We start from the raw sequence: 25249 nt of genomic DNA, 5'->3' as shown, positions 1-25249 counted from the left end.
CTGAAGAGAAATTTGAGTTACACACACACGCACGCACGCACACATGCTCAAACACTAAAAGGGTTTGCAATTGGAAAACGGAGGCACCTGTCAATGGAGATACATCTTTACTCACCGATTCCAACAAGGCGTGTCTGCTGACCTTCAGAGTGACTTTGGAATGTGGCCTTTTCATATGTACCCGTCGAAGCTCTCTCTGGAAAAAGTTCACCTTGTCCTGAAAGGTCTCAGAGCCTCCTGAGGAGCAGCAAGATCCATCATGGTAACAACATCCGTTGCACCCTCTTACCCTCAGACCTCAGAGCAGGTGGCCACCTTTCCTGACAGAGTCCCTGGCACCCCTCCTGCCACCCTGACAGGCACCTTACAATGTTCGGTGGCTGTACCTTAGATCTCACGTTTTCCCTGCTGGATCTGTGCTTTGGATGTATAAGCTCCCCGCCCTCCACATCACTGAAGCCCTGACCCCTGTTTCCCCATTACTTCCCTTTCTTTCCCCCTTGATTTCTTTCCTCTGTCCCCAAACTTACCTATGTTCTTATGGAGAGAGCGGATGAAAGTGGCTGCTAGAATGTTCCTCTCCTTACAGCTGAGCTCCACAGGAGGCTGAATGCCATCATCCACCACCAGTGTGAGGAGTTTATGGACAGGGTCAGGGCCAAGATATGAAAACTAACAAAGGGGGGAAGGGAAAGTTATTATATAAGATCCTCAAATACACAAAACTTTCCACATCTTTTTTTTATTTGACCACACTCAGCAGTGCTCAGGGCTTACTCCTGTCTCTCTGCTCACTCCTGGCAGTGCTCTGGGAACCATACAGAGTGCCAAGGATTGAACTCTGGCCTGCCACCTGCAAGGCAAGAGCCCTGTACAATCTCTCAAGCCCACATACCAACCCTTTTTTTTTTTTTTTGGCTTTTTGGGTCACACCCAGCGATGCTCAGGGGTTATTCCTGGCTCTGCACTCAGGAATTATTCCTGGCGGTGCTTGGGGGACCATATGGGATGCCAGAGATTGAACCTGGGTCAGTTGCGTGCAAGGCAAACGTCCTACCTGCTGCACTATCGCTCCTGCCCCCATACCAACCCTTTTAAAAAGCAAATTTAACTTTGATTACAATGAAACTATATAATAAATTCATGATACATAAGTATTATCAATTTGTTCTATCAATCTTTCCACGGATAGAAAAACTTATAGAACCTACATAAATCAAATTAGCCTTTCCCTTTATAAACTTTAAGCTTGCCAGGGAACATTTTGTAAGTAATTATGTTAATATAATGAGAACAGTTTGTAGCTGGTTAATTATTCAGTCTATAAAATCAACAAAAATACTTTTTAATGGACTTGATTATGCATGCCTACTTTGGGGGAGGGAGGAAGGAGGGGCATACCTGGCAATGCTCAGGGGTTACTCCAGTCTCTGCACTTAGGAACTGCTCCTGGTGGAGCTCGGGGGACCATATGGGATGCTGAGGATTGAACCCAGGTTGGCCAAGTACAAGGCTAACTAATGCCTTACCCACTACTATACTATCACTCCAGCTCTCATCCCTACTCTTTTGCATCAACCAATTAAACCAAGTTGAGGTTTTTTTCTCCAAGTGAAGACTAATCAGTACAGAATGTATGGCTGTGTTTTTCAACTTAATGTTCTGATTTCGTTTAGAATAATATGAGTGGGAGAGACTGCTCTAAGTAAGAATAACAGGCAACACTACAGATCTCCCAACATGAAACATAAGGGGCAAAAATGCTAAGGATAAATATATATATAAACACACACACATACATGGGCTAGAGCGATAGTAGTGGGTAAGGCATTTGCTTTGCACACGGCCAACATGGCCAACCCGGGTTTGATTCCTCCGCCCCTCTCAGAGAGCATGGCAAGCTACAGAGAGTATCTTGCCCGCACAGCAAAGCCTCGCAAGCTTCCCGTGACGTATTCAATATGCCAAACACAGTAACAACGAGTCTCACAACTTGTTGTGAGACATTACTGGTGCCCGCTCGAGCAAATTACAGGAGGACAGTGCTACAGCACTACACACACACACACACACACACACACACACACACACGAGCAAATAACTATCTTGGAGAGGTTGTGCAAATGGAAATAGTCTTTAGATTCCTGAAGCTCAGAAAAGTCTCAAAAAGTTTTAATCTATGAGCACTGATTCTAGAAAAGTTCTTAGCTTAGTACACTGGGAAACCAAGCCAAAGTTACCAAAAGCCTCTTCATTAACTTAATCTTCAGGACAAAGATAGCTGTTGAAATACTGCCCTGTTAGTAATTTCTGCTTCTGTAGGCATGTGTTCTTCTAGAACTTCTAGACGCTGACGCCACTTCCTGAGGAGGATGACCCTTAGTTTATTTGGCAATGAATCCTATGTGCATAATGAGAACTTGCAGAAACACAAAAAGCCCTTGTAGGAAAGAAAGAAAAGGCTGACACACTCCATCATCGAGGCCTTCTCAGCCTCGCCTAAACGGATGTTAAGTCCCACTTACTTTTGTTCCTGGGCATACCCGGAAGGTGTACAGGCGCCATGGGATGATTTTCAGGTAGAATTCCTTCACTGAGAATTGCTGAAAAATCAAGAACAGAAAATGAAGTAAATGAGGAATTAAAGGCTCTTCTAGGACAGCAAATCTCAAACATCAGAGTCCCTATCTACAACTCTCACGCTAACCTCTTTCCTCTATGAAGCAAGAGAATGATTGAGTCAATACTGAAATCAAGTGAATAACGACCCCATCTCAAAACAGGCAAACTAAAATGCGGTTACTCTAGGAAATTCCAACAATAAGAGCCTACGCATAACTCAGAAGCTTCCTGTTTTTCCCCCTTCCTATCCCTTCTCTTAAATAAAATATTTAGAATTAAAAAAAAAAACTTAAATAAAAATACATTATGCTGACAATGCAGTGTCTCATCCTTTCAACACTCAAGTCTTTTTTTTATCATTCCTAAATAGCTGAGATAAGGTTTGCACCTAATGAGGCAAGAACACTTCACCGAGAAATAACAAAAACCTCTTGCTCAGCCCGGTGCTGCCCAGAGACTGACCCCACGCCATGGCAGGGGAGTGAACATGAGGGGTCCCTACCCACTGCTTTTTTCTTTTTCAGTCCATGCACAGTGGTGCTCGGGGCTTACCTTTGGTGGGCTCAGGGGATTGTTTGGGGAGCTGGGGATCAAACTCGGGCCAGTTGCATGCAAGGCAAACGTCTTACCTGTTGCACTATCTTTCTGATCTCTGCTTTTGATTTCTATAATCAGTGAAATGTTTTTATTTATTCATTTATTTTTTCTCTTCCTGGCAATGATTACCAGAGGTCGCACCAACACCTGGCTGTGGCTCCCTGGGGCTCACTTGCTTCACAGAGTGCCTGCACCAGTGCGACTGGGACTCCAGCTCACTGTGAGGTGCTCAGCAGGGCCCCTTCCCAGCCCCAGTGCTCTGACATCTGTCTGTTATGGTGCTCACATGCCATAGCCGTGACAGGCCAGAAACTATAGGCCAGGTTCCCTTTACGCCATTCATTAAAGGAAGCTGGCAACGAAGTAACTTGGTTTTGTTTTGAGGCCACACTCGGCAGTGCTCAGGTGTGGCTCTGTGCTCCTGGATCTGTGCTCAGGATCACTCTTGGTGGCTCAGGGATCCTATGGGATCCCAGGTTGGCTCCATGCAAGGCAAATGGCCTCTCAGCTTCACTATCACTCTGGCCTCATGCAATAATCTTTGAATAACAACAAAAACTCATGTCCACACACCCAAAGTGATGGAGCACAAACCTGGCCTGCTAGGAGTGAGCAATGGGTGTGCACAAACCCCTCTCCTAGGGTGAACACGAACATGAGGACCACAACCAGAAGGCGCACAAGCACGCTAACTCAAGAGCACACAACGAAAGGGGCGCGGCCCTTGGCAAGCAGGGAGGCCCAGGGCGGGAGCACGCAGAGCTGACCAACAAGGAGCACCAGATGTGTGTGTGTGTGTGTGTGTGTGTGTGTGTGTGTATGTGTGAGTGAGATACCCCTGTTATCACAACACCACCAACAATGAAGGAAGAAGAAGACGAAAAGCAAGAACCCAAACATATTATGTCAGTTTTTCTTGATTTTTTTAGAAGAGGGCCAGAGCAATAGTACAGAAGAGAGTATGGCATCGAAGTGATCTTATGAGGAACAGAATTAGGAATCAGTTTTGGTTATGACATTAAGGCATAATGAGATGTTTCACAAGTTCCATTTTTTTCTTCTGAGGTCTGAATGAATAAGTAAGATACAGACACAAAAAAGAAAACCCCCAACACAAAGCGCCTCTTAGCCCAGGGGCCTTGAGAAAGTCACCCTCCTGTCTCTGCCAGAATTTCTCCACTCCAATCGTGGAGCCTGATGGTGATATCCATTTATTGTGGTCTCACAAAAGGCAGAATGAAAGATCAAATTGTTTCCAAACAGCACAGGGGGCTAAATAGAAATTTTTACATTAATGAGAAACGCTTATTGGTTGGAAGTGGCTTTCTTGGGGCTGGAGTGATAGCACAGTGGATAGGGTGTTTGCCTTGCAAGCGGCCCTTCCTGGGTTCAATTCCCAGCATTCCATATCGTCCCCCCCACCCCGAGCACCGCCAGGAGTAATTCCTGAGTGCATGAACCAGGAGTAACCCCTGTGCATCACTGGGTGTGACCCAAAAAGCAAAAAAAAAAAAAGCAATTCTCTTTAAAATGCTAAGAACCATGCCTTGAAAAGTCTTCCCAGGGTCGGAGCAATAGCAAAGCGGGTAGGGCGTTTGCCTTGCACGCAGCCGACCTGGGTTCGATCCCTGGTACCCCATAGAGTCCCCTGAGCACTGCCAGGAGTAATTCCTGAGTGCAAAACCAGGAGTAACCCCTAAGCATTGCTGGGTGTGACCTAAAAAGGAAAAAAAAAGTCTTCCCAGAAGCATCAAAGAAAGAAGGCCACAGGTGCTCCAGGTCACAGGGTGGGAGGTACACTCTTCTCGACGTCCACCACCTTCTCTCAGCGGCAGGGACACACTGTAAGTCACTGGTCATGCTCCATGCTGAGACAGTTCCTTTGGTGGTTCTTGTCACCAATTCCCATGGAATCCCCACTTCTCTGTAAGGCGTATATCCCGAGACATATGCCCCCTGCCCCATAGAAGCCTGAAACCCCAGACAGTATTCCTATGAAGGCACACCTCAATAAAGCTTCACGTATAGACACAGGAAGATGAACAACAACAAAATGGAGTGATTATAATAGCAACCTAGAAAAAGTTCATGAGCGTGGTGTCACCCCCTCTCTAAACATCCAAGCACATTTAGTATTTTGGTGTCAGTGCTGACTGTGGGTAACTGGAACCAAGGAAGGAGATGTGGTGGAAAAGGGGGACCACGCCACCAAATCCCACACACAAGTGCAGGTGGGGAATCCGGAGGCGGAAGGGGTGTGCCTACCTTTGGTGATACATAGCAGTACACCTTCTTGGGCTTCTTCACCTTCTCGGGGGTGTGACATTCGGAGGGAGAGTCTTCCTCTTCCTCCTCAATGGCCGTGGAAGGCCGGCGCTGGGCGGAGCTCATGTGCATAGGGGACAGGTGCCAGGGCGCGCTGGCGCAGTTGGTGGCATTATAAAGGTAAGCCTCAAAGTAAATGCTCACTCCCGAGGTGGACACGTTGCGCTCCACAATATTCTTCTCGTTCTCTGAAGTGTGATAAGGAGAAAGTGGGAGAGCCATGAAATTTTGTACTTTTTTTTCCCTTTTGGTGGTGGTTGGGGGGTGGCCACACTAGGTAGTGGTGGCCCACACACATGCTTGTGTGGGGGAGCATGTGCTGAGGCCAGGGACTGAACCCCGGGCCTCATGTACATAAGGCAAATGCTCCATCAACTGAGCCACAACCTGGCTCCAAGAATTAAGATCTAAAGCAGAAGTTGTGAGATTAAAGAAATAACCTATCACTAGTCAGTTCATGAGTTTCTAAGCAGAGTTTAGCTCAAATACCAAAGGTTTGTGAGTCTGGTCAGAGGAGTGCAGACATGGGCTGGAGCGAGAGTACAATGGACAGGGTGCTTGCCTTGCACATAGCCGACCTAGGTTGGATCCCAGACACCCCACATCATCCTGCGAGCCCACCAAGTGATCCCTGAGCATAGAGCCCAGAGCAAACCTTAAGCACCAAATCCAAATCAAAAGAGAAGAGGAGTGTGGACCCACAAAAAAACAAGTGGTCTGGGTAGAGGATTAAAGGACAACGTCCTCGGAACTCACCACTTAGCACAATGATGTCAAATTCGCCATTATTGATAGGCTGGTTTTGGTATGAAATGCAGGCATGGAAGCACCCACGAGAATGGAGGGTGAGTCTCAAGAACACCTGGCATGTCTGCCTGTTGGACGACACTGACTTCTCAAAGGGGACATCAGCGCTCTCTTCTTCTTGAGGACCAAGCTGTAAGAGGAAAAGAAAGTACCACTAAATGCATGTAAGAAGAGGCGACAGGGTGGAAATGAATTGGGAGGGGTGAGCATGAGAGAAAAGAGCACAGAGAAAGCGCTTACCTCATGAATGGTCAAGCTGTAACTGAGCTCATCTCTCAGAGACGTGGAATTGTTGGTAGGGTTGTCGTACTCATCTCGGGGCACTATTTGAAGGGTGTGTGGCTGCCCACAGGTCAGCACAAGAGTAGAAAAATGGCATACTATTTTGGTTTTGGAAGGAACCACCACGCCTGGAACAAAGACAGTAGGATCTAATGTTTGAGAGATGCTTTCGGGATATACAGATTGGTTTAGTATATATATATATACACTAAACATATTCATATTCATATATGAATCATATATACTAAACATATTTATATATATATGAATTATATATACTAAACATATTCATATTCATATATATATGAATCATATAGCACTGGGTCTCTGCCCAATTTCTAGGGATGAACAATACCATTAAGTAGCAAAGGAAAAAAGGGACTGGAGAGATAATACAGCTTGCCTGGCACATAGCTGACTCGACTTTAATTGTGGATACCCCATATGGTCCCTGAGCCCTACCAGGAATAATCCCTGAGCACAGAGTCAGGAGTAAGCCCTGAACACCGCTGCATGTGGGCCAAACACCAAACAAAAAGTTGAAGAGAAAATGAAAGAAAATTAAGCAAATAAGTCAAATGAACTTTGGGGACTGATTTTTACGATTTTCTCATCACTATAAGCACTAAAGCAAAAGGAATAGAGAATGTAGAGAAAAGTGAACTGAGAGTCAGAGCTTGAATGCCTAGAGTACCACAAGGAACCAAAGAGTGAGGTAGATCGGGACAGAGAGACAGTACAGCAAGGAAGGCGCTGACTTGCACATGGCTGACTTGGGTTCAATCCGGAGCCCTGCATGCTTGAGCACTGCCAGGAGTAATCCCTGAACACAGCTGGGTGTGGCCCAAATCCTACCCCAGGCTTACCAAAAAGTGGCAGACCTGAAAATAAGTGCTCAAGAGGGCCAAAAAGTGTGGCTCAGACACACACACACACACACACACACACACACATACACACACCCCACAACACAAACAATCCAGAATAGAACGCTTGGGTCCTAAGATATTAGAACTAGTATGTTAAATACTACAAAATATCGATACAAATTTTGTTTGGGGCCACACATGGCATTACTCAAGGTTTACTCTTGGCTCTGTGCGCAGTGGACCATATGCAGTACCTGGGATTGAAACCAGATTGGCCGCATGTAAGGCAAGCATCCTACCCGTTGTACACTCTGGTCCCTTAAATTTAAAAATAAAATTTTTTTAAGTCTAAATTTAGAGGTAAGCCAGGCAAATGAACTGGAAGACTGTAGTATAGTTGTCAATTCTCCTCAAGAGAAGATGGGCTTAATATAATTCATCAAAATCTCAGCAAGATTTCTTTTATAAATTTAGAAAATATAATTCTAAACTTTGTATCATTCTGGGGCTGGAGTGACAGCACAGTGGGTAGGGCATTTGCCTTGTACACGGTTGACTGGGGTTCAATTCCCAGCATCCCATATGGTCCCCGGAGTACCGCCAGGAATAATTCCTGAGTACAGGAATAACCCCTGAGCCTGGGTGTGACCCAAAAAGAAAAAAAAAAGTTCTAAACTGTGTATCATTCTAAACGCTCTATGTATAGGAAAAAGGATCTAGCATAATAAGACAATTTCAAAAAAAAATTAAGTGGGAAGAATCAGTTTACTCAATTTCCAGGTTTTTTTATACAGCTCTTGTGTTACTGGTGCAGGAACAGATACAGAAATCAGTGGAAAAGAACTGAGAACTCACAAATAGACCTCCAGCAAATATGCCCAGCTGATCTCTGACAAAAGTACAAAAGCAGGTTAACAGGGAAAGATGACCTTTTCCAACACTTAATGCTTGCCGAGCACCAGTTACTGAACTTACGTGGACTACTGCAACTGCCCCCAAAAGATAAATAAAACCACTCAGCACCCCCCCCCCCCCGAAATCTGCCTTTTTTAGGCAAACTACAGCTCTGGCCAGCACTAAGCATATGAGCAACACAGTCAAGTGTGTGTGTGAGATCCTCAGTCACTGCAACAACACAAAAAGGAAGGGAGGGAAGAAAGCTAATCTGGACCAAATGACTCAAGATTTATGCTGATGGGGGAAAAAACAGACATGCAGCCAAAAAGTGGTATACTATATGATTCCATTCTTGAACACGATTATGGGAAAAGGAGAAAGGGTGCAGGTGCCCTAGGTGGGAGCAGGTTGTGTGGAGGCACAGGGCATGGGGGGGGGGGGGGCCCAGAGGAGCTTTGGGAGCTGAACTGACTAGGAGTGGGGGCAGAGTCAGTGAAAGTTGGAGCCACAGTTGGCGCAAAGGTGGTGGCGCCAGGTCCTTCATGCAGTTTGGAACAAAACTTTCAATGGGATTTAGCCAGGAGAGTCAAAGACTAGAGCTAGGGAAAATGTACCATCTCAAATCTAGAGAGAGACACGCTCGGCGTGGGATGGTGGAGTACTCTGGTTCGGTCTACTCTTGTTTTATGCAATTGCTCATCCCCGGGCCCAGCCAATAACGGCCTAAACTACGGGTGATCTGTCACTACTGGGAGATGTTTAGTGGTGGCCACAGTTCTTCCTCAAATCAATTTTCAGTGCTCCTCAGTTCCTCGATGCTCCTCCAACCATGCTGAGCAAAGCTGGAAATGCCAAGTGGTTCCAAGACATTGCTGATAAGCAACTGAGGTATCAGGGAGGAAGCCTCACTCTCTCCCTAGTGGCAGCAAAATAACTGCCTGCCTTTTGCAGCAGGCCCTGGTCCTCATCCAGAGCACCGTGAGCCTTTCCTGTCCATCGCAGAAGGCAGCAGGAGAGTCTCCTGCATCTGTCCCTTCTCTACTCACGGCGCTGCTTTCGTAGCACTGGTGCAGCAGAGGAACTGAAGCGCGGCTGTGGTGCTCCAGCACCAGGAACTGGCCTTACTACCTTGGCTTGGCTTTGCCCTCAGCTTCCTCCTAACAATGCAGTCCTCACATACCGTGAGCAGCCTTCTACTCTCGAGCCTAGGGGTTAGTACCAACGGAGCACAAAGCATACTCTTTCCAGGTGTGCCTCTTCTCCTGGGTGACTTGCTAGAGCAGCAGACTCTTCCTCGAGACCAGTGGTCTGCCCTGAGCAGCTTGAACGTGAGCAGAGAAAGTCCTTTACCACGGCCATCTCCTGCCAAAGTGCAGCCTGCTACAGGCCACTGAGTCATCTGCTCTCCAAGGGGAACCAGGATAAGAAGGTCCTGGCAAGGCAGAACCCATGCAGCCAAGGGCCCTCTGCATAATCCCTTCTCTCTGGAACTGGAAATTCTGTCTCTGACTCAAGTACAAAAGAATCTCCCTGGTGCCAGTATGTGGATTTTTAACACCAGGAAGTCTAAAAGGACCAGCTTTATTTTCTTGAGGCAGTGGTGGTTTGGGCCAGACCCGGCGGTGCTCAAGGTTTACTCCTGGCTCTGTGCTCAGGAATTATTCCTGGCAAGGACTGGGGAACCATATGGGAAGGTAGGGATTGAACCTGGGTTGGCCGCGTGCAAAGCAAGCACCTTACCCTACAAGCACTTCACTTTCGGTCACTCCCGCCCCAGCAGCCAGTTTCCCAAGTGTGGACATCAGTTGACTACTCTGCTTTTCCCCCAAGCCAGCTGCCTTCCATCACCCTCGAGTATTATAAATCTAGCTGTTGTGTTTCATGGGCTTGTTATTTTATTTTATTTTTTGCTTTTCTAAAGAATCACATATGCTAGATGTGGGAAGTGAAGGGGCATCTCTGTTGCTCCTGAGGGCTCCCGTTACAGCCATCCCTGTCGTATTTCTTGTACTCACTTCACACGCTGGTCCCTCTTGGTCCACTGCAAAAAAAATAGTCATAAAAGAAGGAATAGGACAAAAAGACCCCACTGACAGATCTGTTCATCTTGAGTGATTTTTGTTCTCCTTTCTTGAAGGAGAACATGGCTTAAAAAACAAAAGACAAAAAAAACCTGGTATATTTTAAAGTTCCCCAACTATAGGGAGGTATCAAATTTAACAAGGGTTACTGCAACAGAACGCTTTTAGCATCTAATTATTATTAAATTCCGTAGGTCTGAACTTACTGTTGGCCACTGCTGCTGTCTGGCATTTCCAAGGATATACAGGTTGCTACAAATAGGAACTGAAGGGATAAACTCAATAAATCCATTAAACCTGTTACTGGTGTTTTCCTGTCATTTAAAAACACTAAGTATGAAGGCACGGTGAGGGCAGGTGTCAAAACACTTGAACAATTATTATTAAATGTCATAACTGACAGTAAGCTGCTTCCCATACAAACGAAATGAGAAATGTGGGGGACAGGGAAGAGTTCAACAGGCTGAAGCGCATGCTCTGCAGATAGGAGCCCCGCTCCCATATTCGTGGCTCTGCAGGCCCCGCAGTCAACCCCCCAACCTTGACTATACAGAAGGTAGTATGCTACAGTATTGTTAAGATACTGCCCTTGGAAGAAACTGGGTCAAGGGTACTGAGCATTTTGCACTGTTTCTTAAAACTGCATGGGATTTGACTATTATCTCCAATACATGCCTTATTTTAGTTTAAGAAGAAAGGAACTCAAATTTATTAGAAGGATCTGAACTGTTCTCCACTGGTGGCAGGGAGGTAGGGTGGTGATAATTCATGCAGAACGGAGCCTGTGGGCGAGGCACTGAAGCAAAGGAGAAACGGGGAGGGAGAGGCCTTGGGGGGCACCGTCTCAAGTCAGCCTGCTCGAAGAGAATGAAAACTGAACCCAGGAGAGCAAAAGGAATCAATCTTAAGGCCCCTCTTATGACGGCTGGACTCGCAAACCTGCCAAGGTCCTCCGGCGAGTGTGTCCAATGCCACCCTGAGAAGCGAGCAGAGGCAGGGCACTAGGACACAGGAGCTCAACATGCTTAGCAGAAACTGAGCAGGAGTCAGAGATTCTATTTTTAGGCTTCAAAGTTAGTGAGCATCTGTCAGGGAGTGGGGGTGGGAGGGTAGAGATAAAGGCCGCGATTCTTGGATACCAAAGGCCTGGGCAGACACTCTTCAGGGAGAAGTAAAACACTTTGGCAGAAGTGCTGGAATTAGGGTCAAGGTACTTTTACTGGAAAAGGTTTCAAAAATGAGAATTTATCTGGTCTATTCTGGCACGCCTATTTCTAAGAACTAAATGAGCTACCCACTAGAGAAGCAAAAGACAACTGGCCACACAAAGGCCCATGCGCCAAAACTCATAGCAGCATCCCTGGCAGCAGCCTATCAGCTGGCAGAGGAAAAAAATGTTGGGGAGACACTCAAAGGGCTGGAGCACATGCTGTACAGACAGGGTCTAGATTCATTCTCAGCACCAACTTTCCCTGAGTACAGGGGGAAAAAACCCAGAACTGAGACAGAATGCCCCCCAGCATCACCAGGGATGTCCACCATCATCACCAGGAACCTATCCCAATAAAGAAGGAAGGATGGAAGGATAGAAGGGAGGGAGGGAGGGAGGGTATTAAACAGCATGGAAGGAGAGGAGTGGAGAGGAGAGGAGGGGAAGGGAAGGACGAAAGAAAGGAGGGAGGCCAACCTGAATTACTGATGAATCTTAAAGGCATTATATTATTCCTAGCACCACACCCATACCCATACCCACAAACCCACACACAATACACACACACATCACACATATATACGTGTATGTACGTATCTATAAAATAAAATCATTACACTAAAAGAAATGTCAGCCACAAAAGTTCACTTATTTTTTTGATTGAGCAGCTTACCCCTGGCTCTGCACTCAGAAATTACTCCTGGCTGGGCTTAGGGGACCATATGGGATGCTGGGAATCGAACCCGGGTCGGCTGCGTGCAAGGCAAACGCCCTACCCGCTGTGCTATCACTCCAGTCCCTGAATTGTGTATTTTAAATGGATGAATTCTATGACATGTAAATTAAATTTCAGTGAGCTGTTAAAGAAAAAGACCAAGGCAGGAAGTGATGGACAGGAAAGGAGAAGGGAAAAAAAAGGAACCTACCAGGCTGGAAAATCTTATAGTAGGGACTATAGGCCACATTTAAACCGCCGAGCTTCACAGAGATCTCATAGCGCCCGGCCCTACGCACAGTGAAGGCCACCTTGACCACGTTGGAACTGGCTTCCTGGAGGACTTCCTGGGTCACCGGGATTTCCACTGCCAGTTCCACATGAGAGATGTGAACCCTCAGTCCCACGGGCCGATGTGCGGGGAAAGGCTGCCCGTTCTTGTAGAATAACTGCAGCAGGAGACAAAAAGACACATACAAGTAAACAGCAGGAGAACATCTGCCCCATCCAACGCCAGCAAGTTCCAGGAGAGAGGCGGTAACCGGTACAGCCCACTCCCGCAGTGCGGTTCACAATATCCCAGAGAGAAACAAATTCTTCAAGGTGTCAAAGAAACTGTTATTTAACCTGTTCAGGACAGGGATAAAGTGCCACTAAATCCACTTCGACCTGACATTTCTGAACTACAAATGAGGCCTCCCCTGTCTTTACCAGCCCTTTTTAAATTATGTTATACTGCCAGAACAGGTGTGAGAAGTCAAGGGGTACCACTGGCTGACCCCATGGGGTTCTGAAGAAGAAGTGAAGTGGAGTACGGCAGTGGAGAAGTCACCTCAGGGGAAGCACGTGTTCCGTAAAGGGCCCAAGAGGCCACGTCTGTTGGCTCTGGGGCCCCTGTGCAGCCACTCAACTGTGGCTGACTTCTTTGGGCACAAAGCACAGTCAACATGGGAAGATGCAAAGGGTGTGGCTGTGTCCTGGCCAGGCAGGGAGCAGCCCGACTTGGGCCTCAGACTGGTTTGTAAGTCTCCAATCTATAACGCCGACTCTTTCTAGTAATATTTTCATTTTGAAAAGGTAACACTAAACTTTATACATCTTCAAAAAGAAGTACGTATTAAACCAAAATGATCAATGTGTGACCTCAAGCGTGAACAATTCCCACGTTCCTAGGCAGGATGAAAATCAAGGGAAAATATTAACACTCTAGGCCAGCAACTGAGCGGGCTCTGGAAAGCAAGTGACCGAGAAACCCCAACGGGTACGGAGACAGAAACGTTCCCTTACATGCACTCGGAAGGCCATGCTGTGGCCCACCTCATAGGGGTCCTTCCAATCCCAGGAGACTTTGCATGACCGGGGATCCAGGTAATTTCCCCGCACGTAGTCATAGATAGTCCGGTCCCCTCGCCGCTCACGGTCCTCATTCTGGAGGAAGCTGACTACGCGGGCGGCGAGCTCAAAGAGGAACTTAATTGTGAAGAAGAATGCAACCACAGACACTGTGATTCCGCCTGGGTGAAAGAGAGAACACACCACCCGCCAGTTTACATCTCACAGTCGGGGCCGACCCCTTGGAGGGTGGAGAGAGGAACTACTGTAATACGGATCGGAATGGACCATCTGGGCCCAAACCCCAGTCGGGCCCTTTTCTAGGAAGTTCCATAGGATCAAGGTCTCACCCACTCACTCACTATCACTGAGGGCCACTTTGTCCTGACCTGACAGAGTTCAACAGCTGCCATAGAGACGGAGCCAAAAAAAATGGTTCTTTGGCCCCTCAAAGAAAGTATGACCATGCCTGCTCTATACCATGGGACAGATAACAACAGCCTATGCTGAAGTCTCAAAGAAAGAACTGTGGGTTCCGTTTCCTCTAGTAGGAAACCTTCTCCCTTGTCCATGCAGAGAGATTTGAGGGGCCCCTTTCAGGATGCCCTTAAACTCCTACTTACCGATTAAAATATTTCACACACCCTCCCCCCCGGCCAGCTACCCTTCATGTTACAAACTCCTTAAAGGCAGATTTTTGCCCTATTTGACTTTGACTAGGCAGGAAATCGTGTCTGACACCGACTATAAATAACGCAATAAATATTTCCCAAACTGAATGAGTTTCGCTGCCAATTCTGTGAAGGTACGTTCTGGCACGAGTGGAAATATTTTTACTTCTACTTTCTGGGGGAAAGGGAATAGACACAGAGGCAACAAAAAGATAACAAAGTGAGTTCTCGCCATAACATACCAATAACGTAAAACATCAGGTCCCTTCGAAGCCCACAGACAGCCGAGGATCACAGCTGCAGCTGCAAAAGAAAACCTGCTTAGTTTTGTTTTATTCATTTGTTGTGGGTTTGGGCCCACTCCCCGCAGTACTCAGAGCTTATGCTTATTACTGGCTCAGGGATCACTCCTGGTAGGCTGAGGGGAACGGCCAAATGGGGTACTGCAGATGAAACCTAGGTCAGCTACATGCAAGGCAAGCACCCTACCCATGGTACTATCACTCCAGCTCCAAACCTGCTTGGTTTTCCTCTCCAGTTCTTCTGTACAGACCTCTCAGAGACAAAATAGAGCACATCCTTTGAGCCACACCTTAAGCCTGACTTCCCCGTCTTCTCTTTAGCCTGACAGGTGCCCCAACAGTGAAACAAATGGCTTCCCACCCCATAAAGCCTTCTAACCTACCAACCCCCCCAGAATACCACAGGCAGCCACTTGCTTTACTGCTAATTACAATAAGCAACAACACAGCTTCCATCTCTTTGGAGCCAGGACCTCCAAGACAGTTTGCTTCCCCCAAGCAAAGGCGTGCTAATTAACACAAGCAAAGAAGATAATGGAATCACTCTCCCCTTCTGGAAGTAATTCATCAAGAAGAGCTCTGTAAAATGTAGATTTTTAAAGCAAGTATTATCATCATCACCACACTGGTATTATATAATTAAAATAAACCCTGGGTTGTCCCAAATAATGAGTAGTGGGTATGTCAGAGAAGCCGCTTATGCTATTACTGATCAGGCAAATGAACGGGCCTAGCGGAAGATGAGTTCAGCAAAAAGGCCAACGAGAGGAAAAAAAGGAACAGAATGTACTTTGCATCCTGAATGATGTTCTAGGTCAGAACAGTTCAAACAGAAGCCAGAATTTGAGGAGAAACTTGCAATGTTACTAAATTTGTTTCTAGAATAAGACTAATAATATTCATCACTCATCTGAAACACCCAAGGAAAATTGCAATGCATATATACTGATGCTTTACATACTGAATTTGTACTTTTTTTTTGCTTTTTGGGGGAGAAGCAATAGCACAGTGGGTAGGGTGTTTGCCTTGCACACGGCTGACCCAGTCGGCCCAGGTTCTATTCCTCTGTCCCTCTTGGAGAGCCAGGCAAGCTATCGAGAGTATCTTGCCCGCACAGCAAAGCCTGGCAAGCTATCCGTGACATATTCGATATGCCAAACACAGTAACAACAAGTATCACACTGGAGACGTTACTGGGCCCGCTCGAGCAAATCAATGAACAATGGGAGGACAGTGGTACAGTGCTTTTTGCGTCACACCTGGCGATGTACAGGGGTTACTCCTGGCTCATGCACTCAGGAATTACTCCTGGCGATGCTCAGGGGTGGGGGAGGGGGTGGGGGGTGGGAACGATGACAATATGGGATGCTGGGAATCGAACCTGGGCTGGCCACACACAAGACTAATGCCCTACCCGCTGTGTTATGGCACCGCTCCTGAATATGTACTTTTTATTTATTCTTTTTTGTTTTGTTTTGGGGTCACACCCAGCAGTAGACAGGAGCTATACCTAGCTTAGTGCTTTGGGGTCACACCTGCTGGTGATCAGAGAGCCACACGGCACTATGTACCAAGCTTAGGTCTCCTGTGTACAATGCATGTGCTCCAGCTTGTTGAGCAATCTTTCTGGCCCTTATTATTGGGTTTGACCTTAGAACAAGCTAAGTACATTCTCCATTCTCTAATGCACTACATTCATTCTTTCTTTCTTTCTTTCTTTTTTTTTTTTTTGCTTTTTGGGTCACACCCAGTGACGCTCAGGGGTTACTCCTGGCTCATACACTCAGGAATTACTCCTGGTGGTGCTCAGAGGACCATATGGGATGCTGGGAATCGAACCCGGGTCGGCTGCGTGCAAGGCAAACACCCTACCCGCCGTACTATCGCTCCAGCCCCCTCATTCTTTCTTTTAACTCATAAGATTTTTACCATCTTAATGCTTTTTACCAGCACTAGAATATTACTTAGAGACAAAACAGCAGAAACTTTCTAAGCTCACATTTGTGAGAAAGCTAAAAACAAAAACAAAAAAACCCCAAGATGTCAGTTTATGTCTAACTATACTAGAAAAAACTGAGACAGAACATAGTCCTAAGTTCAATTAAGACAAATGCCAAATGGAATCCAGAGTAGGTAAACTGACCGTATGAAAGTGGCTATATCAAAAAAAAAAAGTGGCCATGCTAAGTTTCAAAGATATTCCTATAAAAAGTGGCCATGCCAAGTTTCAAAGATATTTCTATTTAAAGCCTAAAGTCCTACCAAAAAAGAGGGAACAATGACACTCTAATACATGTCAATGAAGCTGCCCCCAAAGGGGTTCATGTTGTAAAAACAAAACAGACCCCAATTTGGGATCACAACTACTGAACCTCCTTCCTAAACAAGTATTCCATCTTCTTGGGACACGTAGCAGAAAAGCTCTAACATCTTGGAAAATATCTATCTGCACCTTTCAAGGTGTGCTAGAGGACTTGATGGAACCAAATTCAGTAGTTTGACTAAGCAGAATACCAGCCAATTTGGTCCTTAGCAAAGTTGTAGAACTCAGCAAAAGATAAAGTCTATGTGGCTGATGTCACAGGATGGTCTCAGAACTCTTGCTCTTTGTTTTCTGTTTGTTTTGTTTGTTTTGCTTTTTGGGTCACACCTGCCAATGCTCAGGGCTTACTCCTGGCTGTGCACTCAGGAATTACTCCTGGTGATGCCCTTGCTGGATCAGACCATATGGGATGTCAGGGATCGAACTTAGACTGACCACATGCAAGGCAAACACTCTACCCGCAGTACTATCACTCTGCCCCAGCTCTTGCTCTTTGAAGGAGTAAGAGCATTACCAAACCGATGACACAGGCATGAGACCTAGGGGAATTCCTGTACTGACCTTGGCGACTGCCTTTTCTGTAAGAGGTGGCAGAGGAGGAGAAAGTGAGAAGCTTGGAGGTGTAACTGTGACCTTTCTATGTTTTGGAATCCTCATGACTGTTAAAGCATTGCAATTTAATCATTTAATCAATTCAATCACGGCACCATTGCCTTTGGAGAGAGAAGCCTTCAATACAACCTCCCATGGCCATCAAGACTAAAACTGGAGCTGGAGAGAAAACTCAATGGGTTGAGGATATGTTCTGCATGCAGGAGGCCATTTCAGGATAGTAACTAGTTTAAGAAAAGTTCTCTAGGGGCTGGAGCAATAGCACAGCAGGTAGGGCACTTGCCTTGCACACGGGTCGATTCCCAACATCCCATATAGTCCCTTGAGCATGGCCAGGGGTGATTCCTGAGCGCAGAGCCAGGAGTAACCCCTTTGTACTGTTACATCGCCGGGTGTAACCCAAAAAGAAAAAAAAGTTCTCTACAGGGGCTGAGGAGAGAATACAGCAGAGAAGGTACTAGCTTTGCATGTGGCCAAATCAAGTTCCATCTCCAGCACCCAATATGGTCCCCTGAGCACTGTCAGGAGTAAGTCCTGAGTACATAGCCAGGAGTAAGCCCTAAGCATCACTGGCTGCGGCCCAAAAACAAACAACAAAATTCTCTACAGTACTCAACATAACTGTATATAGCATGTAAATTTTAACTGTATTAGAAGTAATTAAATAGTAATAAAATGCTGAATGGAGTCAAATCTGTTCTTTTTTTTTTTTTTTTTTTTTGGCTAGAAGCCTAAGGATAAGGAATATTACATAGGATCTTCCTTTTAGAAATAATTTTTCTGGAGCTCTCTATTCTCTCTATTCTTTATATTCACTTGAGCCGAAGTTATTTAAGTTCTTCAAATTAAAAGTTACCATTGAAAGGAGAGAGAGAGAACAAAAGGGAATGCCCTGCCACAGAGGCAGGGTGGATGGGGGGGATGGGGGGTGGGAGGGATACTGGGACCCGTGGTGGTGGAAAACGGGCACTGGTGGAGGGATGGGTATTTGATCACTGTATAACTGAAACCCAAGCACAAAAATTTGTAAGTCTACAACTGTACCTCATGGTGTTTCACTAAAAAAAATTAAAAATAAATAAATAAATAATGGAACAATAAAAACCAATAAACCCACCAAAGAGTCATAAAAAAAAAAAGTTACCATTGAATTTCAGTTCTACAAATATGCATTCAACTAACCACCACTAAGGTCATAAGTTCTCAATCATGACATGGTATCCAGTTTTATGGTTTAATCTTCCTTAAGCCTTATTTTTCTTCAACAGCTTCTATAGCACTCTCCTACTACTCACACTTCTTCATAAAGTGATTCTGGATTTCTTACCAAGTCTAAATCAAGCACAAAGAGGCAGGGTGCTAAGTCCCCACCCACCACACTATTTCACACAATTCGATTATGTATTTTGCTTCTTTCTAAGTATATCTCTTTTAGTGTCCCAGACCTAATATGATTCAACTAATACGATTCAACTGCAATACTCTAACCTAGCAGAAATCAGTAGTGACTTACCATTCCTTACTGAGTTCCCTTGCCATTGGCCAAACCATTGCACAACTGGCTTTGAGTGCTAACCTCCTTTAATAACTATCCCCATTTAACAAGCTGGTGAAATAAACACTATTATTCTCATTTTATAGATTGAAAAAAAAAGTTGGGTTTAGAAAAGTGAAACTGTTGGACATCTCCCACCTGTTTAAGAGACAGGGCTGTGTCTTCAGCTCATGCCTAACTTTGAAGTTCAACGTTATTAATTTTATAGAAACACTGAATCATGAAAACTTTGATGGAGTTGTAGGAATAATGCGGGAGTTAAGGGCACAGTGAAAATTGCATAACTTAGCACTGACCCCCTATCTATATAGGTTTCAAAATCTGGGATTAACCAGTGAATATTCATTCAAAGTTGGTGGAATATACAAAAGTGGCACCAAGGATAGAAAAAACCCAGGTACAATTGAGCCATGCAGCTCAAACCTGTGCTGCTCAAGGACCAACTATATTGGAGAGGTAAAGAGTGTGAGAGGTCAACCCATGAAATTCCTTTTTTTGGACCTCCCTGGTAACCTCCTTAGCAACAGACTTTTACCTGGGAAGAAGCGTCACGTGGGAGCAGGCTGGAGAAACCCTATAAAGGCCACCTTGAACAAAGGAAGGGCGCGCATATGCTGCCTGAGCCCATGTGTGCTTACGCCCATGTAGCTGAGCATATGTGGTGCCCGAGCGCACGTGTCGCCCGCATCTCCCCTCCTGAGATGTGTACTTTCATGCTTTTGTCTCTCTCTCTCTCTCTCTCTCTCTCTGCCCCTCCCTCTCGAAAAATCCTCCAAATAAAATCTATCTGTTTCAAAAAAAAAAAAAAAGAGTGTGAGAGGTCAAAAAAGGCTGGAGGGATAAGCAAGTGGGTAGGGCACCTGCTTTGCACACAGACCACAGGCTCTGGATCCCTCACACCCATATGCTCTGAGCCATGCCGGGAGTGATCCCTGAGTATAGAGCCAGGAGCACGACCTGTGCACCAGGGGCATGGCCCCCCAAAAGAAGAAAGAAAGATAAAAGAAAAATATTCCCCAATCTTACTCTGAAGAATCTCACCATGAAGCTAAAATTAGAAAGATAAAGATTTATGGTTCCTTTTTTAATTTTTTGAAACTAAAATAAAGCATGACAAAGTAAAAAGGAATGCAGGGCCAATTATCTAATATATAAATATCACTTGCAGGCCGGAGAGATAGTACAGTGGGTATGCACTTGCCTGGCAAGTGGCTGACCCAGATTTAATCTCTGAGCCCTGCCAGGAATGATGCCTGAGCACAGAGCCAGGAGTGAGCCCTGAGCACTGCCCAAACAAAACAAAACTAAACAAAATCTCTGCTCTTTTATTTTTTAAGAATAAAAAATACAATTTTAGGGCCCAGAGTACATGCCTCCCGCATACAGTTTTCCAAGTTTGATCCCTAGCACTGCATACTCGAGCCCTAGCCCTGCACAGCAGCACCAGAGGTGGCCTTGGTGGCACCCAGCAATGCTGGCTGAGAACTGGGCTCTCAGGCTACGCTGCCAATTTAACTACCATCAAGACTAAGGGGCTGGAGATAAATGCAAAGGGCAGGGCCTTCACCTTGCACACAGTCAAGCTGGGGTCAATCCTTGGCACTTCATTTAGTAACCTGAGCACAGGAGCGACCCCTGATTGCAGAGCCAGGAGTAAGCCCTGAGCACTGTGGATTATGGAGGGAGGAGAGGGAAGAAGGGAGGGAAGGAGGGAAGAAGGGAAGGAAGGAGGGAAGAAGGGAGGGAGGGAGGGAAAAAAGGAAGGAAGGAAGGAAGGAAGGAAGGAAGGAAGGAAGGAAGGAAGGAGGGAGGGAGGGAGCGAACACCCAATAATCACCACTGGGGAGGCAAAAAAAATTTTTTATAACTACAATACCAAATAAATTTAGTTCTAACATTGGCGCTAAATTGTTAACAGTCATTTCCCAGAAATAAAGAACTAATTTCTTTCTACTAAAAATTATCCTGTTGGGAGTCAAAGTCAATTCAATGCACCGGTGCACTTTAACAGCTATCTGTAACTGAAAAGGCACAGAAACTAATCACTGAGTCCACATTCTACTTTTGGGGATTTGCTTCTTCTTTGTTTTGGGGTCACACACGGCATATCTGGAGGCTGTTCCCAGGTCTGTGCTTGGGAGGTGCTGCCATGACATGACAGGGATGGACCCCCAGGCTGCAGAACATGTGCGGAGCTCTTTCTGGCCTACTGGTCCATCTGGACCAGATGATGTTCTTACCTTTAAACGAGGGCCCATGTTCCGAGAACGGAGTGGCACAGCGCTAGTCACCAAAGCAGGTAACGTGTGGCCCCTTTCACCTTGTCTTCCAATTTCCGCATGAAAGAAAATAGCCGCAATGTTGACGGAAAGTGCCTGTCCATCAGACCTTCACTTAGGGTGAGTCACGGAAGCAAGGAGTCTGTGTTTCTGAAAGGAACTGGATGACTTCCACAGTGGAGAAATCGAGCCGCCAAATATATCATCCCTGGACTTCTCTCTTGTGCCAGATCCAATTAATTGCCGAAGGTTGTATCTATCTGGCTAGCCTCAGAGACTACCCTACGAAGAAAAAGAGAGACAATGGAATATTTTATTACTGAAGTGAATCCCAAGAATCAAGAGGGGATAGAACAGGTAGTGGAAATCTTAAGACACAAATACCCAAAAGTTGGTAAACCTTGATCAAGCTTTCCCAGTGAAAACCTTTTTTGTTTTTGGACCAAACCTGGCGGCGCCCAGGCATCACTCCTGGCAATGCTCAGGTGACCATATGGGGTACCAGGGATCGAACCCAGGTAGGCAAGGCAAGCACCTTATCTGCTGTACTATTTCTCTAGCCCCCCAATGAAAACGCTTAACAGCTTCTCCTGCCACAGGAAGAGTTGAGTGGCAATCTTGTCTCTGGAACTGTGCCACTCCCCAGAAGGAAGTTTGAGCACCATGGTTCAACCCAATCGTTGAGGATCAGCAATCTAGAGCACAGATTTTTACAGTGAATCCGGGCCCAGGGATAGCTCAGTGTCCCTGCCTTGCAGACACAAAGCTTGAGTTCAGTCCCTGGTACTACCCTTATATGCTTGGGAGTAAACCCTGGGTGGCAATGCTTTTTGAAATGCCTGGTGCCCGCGATGAAGTGTCAGTACAACCAAATGTACAAGCCCCACAACTAAGTGTGTGAGCCCTAGACAGCACTATCACCAGCCGTATGAACCCCGCCAATGCCAACAACCAAAGAAAATGGGAAATTTTAAAGTAAATTTTAGGATTGGAACAATAGTACAGTGTGTATGACTTGCTGCTACACGCAACTGACCCAGATTCAATCCACAGCACCACATACAGTCCCCCAAACCCCACCAGGAGTGATCCCTGAGCACTTACCCAGGAGTTAAGTTTTGAGCCCTACCAGGCATGGCTCAAAAACCAAATGAATAAATTTTTTAAACAAACCTCACAGGACAGAGAGATACACGTACCTTGCACACGATCAACTAGGGTTCAATCCCCAGCACCCCATAAGGGCCCCCCAAGTACTGCCAGAAGTGATCTCTGTGTATCAGTACCAACAAAGTAAGCCCTGAGTACTGCTGGGTGTATATCAGACCCCCAGCCCCCAAAAGTGAACCTCATCACTACTACATACCCAGTTCCACTTTAAGGGTGCTGGGGAACAGGGTCTGGGAACAAGGTGATGAGAACTTAATGAAAAGTTACTGGGCACATCACAGCGGGCCTTCTAATATCTTGTTCTAATATCTTGAAGAAGGTACTATTCATTTGGAAAAGGGATGCAATTAAAGCATGCCCTTCGTGCCCTGTATACCTTTCTACAAGGTTACATAACTGCTAGTTTTATCTTTAAAACAGGAAGACTTGCTACTGGGTGGGGAAGAGGAGACCTGAAAGTCACTAAACCAGTAAAGTCAGTCTGTTGCTCAAATATTCATTAATTAGATGGAACAGAAAAGAGATTAGAGCAGGCATAAGCAATCATGCTAAGTAAAATAATCAGGCGCAGAGCTGAGCACATGCCTCCCTAGTGTGAGGCCCGGAGTTTGATCCCTCGCACAGAGTCTGTAACCACATGACACAAACTATTGGTGCTTCCTAAGCATCAGCCCACAACCCCAAGACACAGATAAAACTAGCCCTATTTCACAGATGAGAAAACTGCGACACTCTCCCAGATGCTGTCTCAAGACTACATATGATACTCAATAAAGTCGAGTCCAAGCCAGGCAACCCAGACTCAGAATCCACGGCTCCACTGCACTGTCGTGGGAAACCAAAAAAGAAAACACAAAATGCTAACAAGAGCAGAAGAGAATGAGAGAAGGCCAGAAGATCAAGGAAGCTGGCAATCTTTTATAATTAAAAATAAATAAGTCTATGTATTTACTTTAAAATATGATGATGGACTTGCCAAACATATGAGCCAAAACCCAGGTCAACTAGCAATTGGAACCAACTTAAAGGATCCACAAACAAGAGAACAGTGACATAAACTTTAAGAAATCTTTAGAATGCTATAGGAGCACTCAAAATAAATGACACTTCTAAGGAATAACACAGGGCAGCGTTCCCAAATAAAATGTTAAGTTTAAAAAGCACAAAATTATTTATACACTATGAGCCCAACTTTAAAATGAAACAGTAAAGAAAGCTGGAAGAAAAAAAAAAACGGAGAAATGGTGACTGTGGCGATTTCCTGGTAATGAATTATAAAAACTTTTAATTTTATACCCATACCTTTTAGTGTTTCCTAAATTCTTAATGATACAAGGACATAAAATAGTTTCTATTTCTTAAGAACAAATACTTTTTAGGGACCATTTTTAATTTTTTTTCCTAAAAAAAAGAAATGAGGGGCTGCAGTGGTAGCACAGCGGTTGGGGCGTTTGCCTTGCACTCGGCCGACCCGGGTTTAATTCCCAGCATCCCACATAGTTCGTCAATCACCACCAGGAGTAATTCCTGAGTGCATGAGCCTGTGCAATGCCAGGTGTGACCCACAAAGAAAAAAAAAAAGAAAGAAATGAGAACCTGAGTGACAGTACAGCAGAAAGGGCATTTGCCTTGCAGCAGACAACCCAGGTTCAATCCCCAGCATCCAACAAAGTAGTCCCCTGAGTACTGCCAGGAGTATTCCCAAGTACAAAGCCAGAAGTAACCCCCCTCAGCACCCAGGTGTGGCCCCAAACAACAACAAAAATAAATGGGGGGTGGGGGGATGGAAGAAAACAGAATAGTACAGGAGTTAAGGCACATATGTGCCTTGCACTTGGTGAACCTGGTTCAATGCCCAGCACCACATGGCCACCCAAGCACTGCAGTTCTGCCAAACCTGGTTAGCTCCTTGGTACCTCATACAGGTCCATAAACACCACCGGGAATAAGTCTTGTGCACTGTTGGGTATGCCCCCCTTCAAAACACACACACACACACACACACGTAGAATCACTAGGAGGAACCCCTGGACCTTCCTGAACACCTTTGGGAACAAACTCTCACAAAAAATTAAGAATAATTAATAATGGAATTGAAGTAGTGGAGAGATACTACAGTGGGTAGGGCACTTGCCTTGTTGTGGCCAACCCGGATTCAATCCCGGACATCCCATTTGGTCCCCCAAGCACTGCTAGGAGTAATTCCTGAGTACAGAGCCAGGGGTTACTCCTGAGTATTGCCAGGTGTGGGCAAATACTAAAACAACCCCCCCCCCCCGCCCCAAATAAAGGGACTGAGGGGCTGGAGATTTTTAGAGAGGTTAAGGCACAGCTTTACATGCAGCTGACTCGGGTCCCCAGCACTTCGTGGCTTCTCAGATATTCCAGGTGTAGCCCTGGAGGTCCCCAAGCACCACTAGGGTGAGTGAGGTAATTCCCAGCATGGGAGGGCCTGAGCAGCATCCCCGAGCTCTAGCACTGGACCACCAGACTGCTTAGCTGAGCACCACTCAGGCCTAGAGCACCAGAAAGCCACTACTGGGGAGTTCGTGTCCGCACGCCCCCCCAAATAAATTAAAATAAGCACAGGAATGAATAAG

At 45.8% G+C, this 25249-nt stretch overlaps 1 protein-coding gene across 3 annotated transcripts in view; it reads right to left on the bottom strand.

Annotated features, from left to right (window-relative positions):
• The window catches only part of AREL1 (apoptosis resistant E3 ubiquitin protein ligase 1), a 30985-nt gene extending 9285 nt beyond the window's left edge, over positions 1-21700 (bottom strand). For 2 of the 3 annotated variants that reach the window (XR_008795063.1, XM_056133527.1), the window contains exons 1-10: positions 21441-21700; positions 14651-14711; positions 13693-13919; positions 12617-12854; positions 6592-6761; positions 6301-6481; positions 5485-5732; positions 2526-2603; positions 531-672; positions 116-237 (exon numbers count right to left, since the gene is read on the bottom strand). Coding sequence is in view for 2 of the 3 variants with exons in the window: in XM_056133527.1 (XP_055989502.1) it covers positions 116-237; positions 531-672; positions 2526-2603; positions 5485-5732; positions 6301-6481; positions 6592-6761; positions 12617-12854; positions 13693-13919; positions 14651-14666 (1422 nt within the window). In the remaining variant the exon portion in view is untranslated. The remainder of the gene's footprint in view (positions 1-115; positions 238-530; positions 673-2525; positions 2604-5484; positions 5733-6300; positions 6482-6591; positions 6762-12616; positions 12855-13692; positions 13920-14650; positions 14712-21440) is intronic. The other variant, XM_056133528.1, reaches the window with a different exon arrangement.
• Between the last annotated feature and the right edge of the window lie 3549 nt (positions 21701-25249).

Source organism: Sorex fumeus, unplaced genomic scaffold (assembly GCF_029834395.1).
Source record: "Sorex fumeus unplaced genomic scaffold, SorFum_2.1 ptg000098l, whole genome shotgun sequence".
Taxonomy (NCBI): domain Eukaryota; kingdom Metazoa; phylum Chordata; class Mammalia; order Eulipotyphla; family Soricidae; genus Sorex; species Sorex fumeus.
This window is presented reverse-complemented; position numbering and strand designations above follow the sequence as displayed.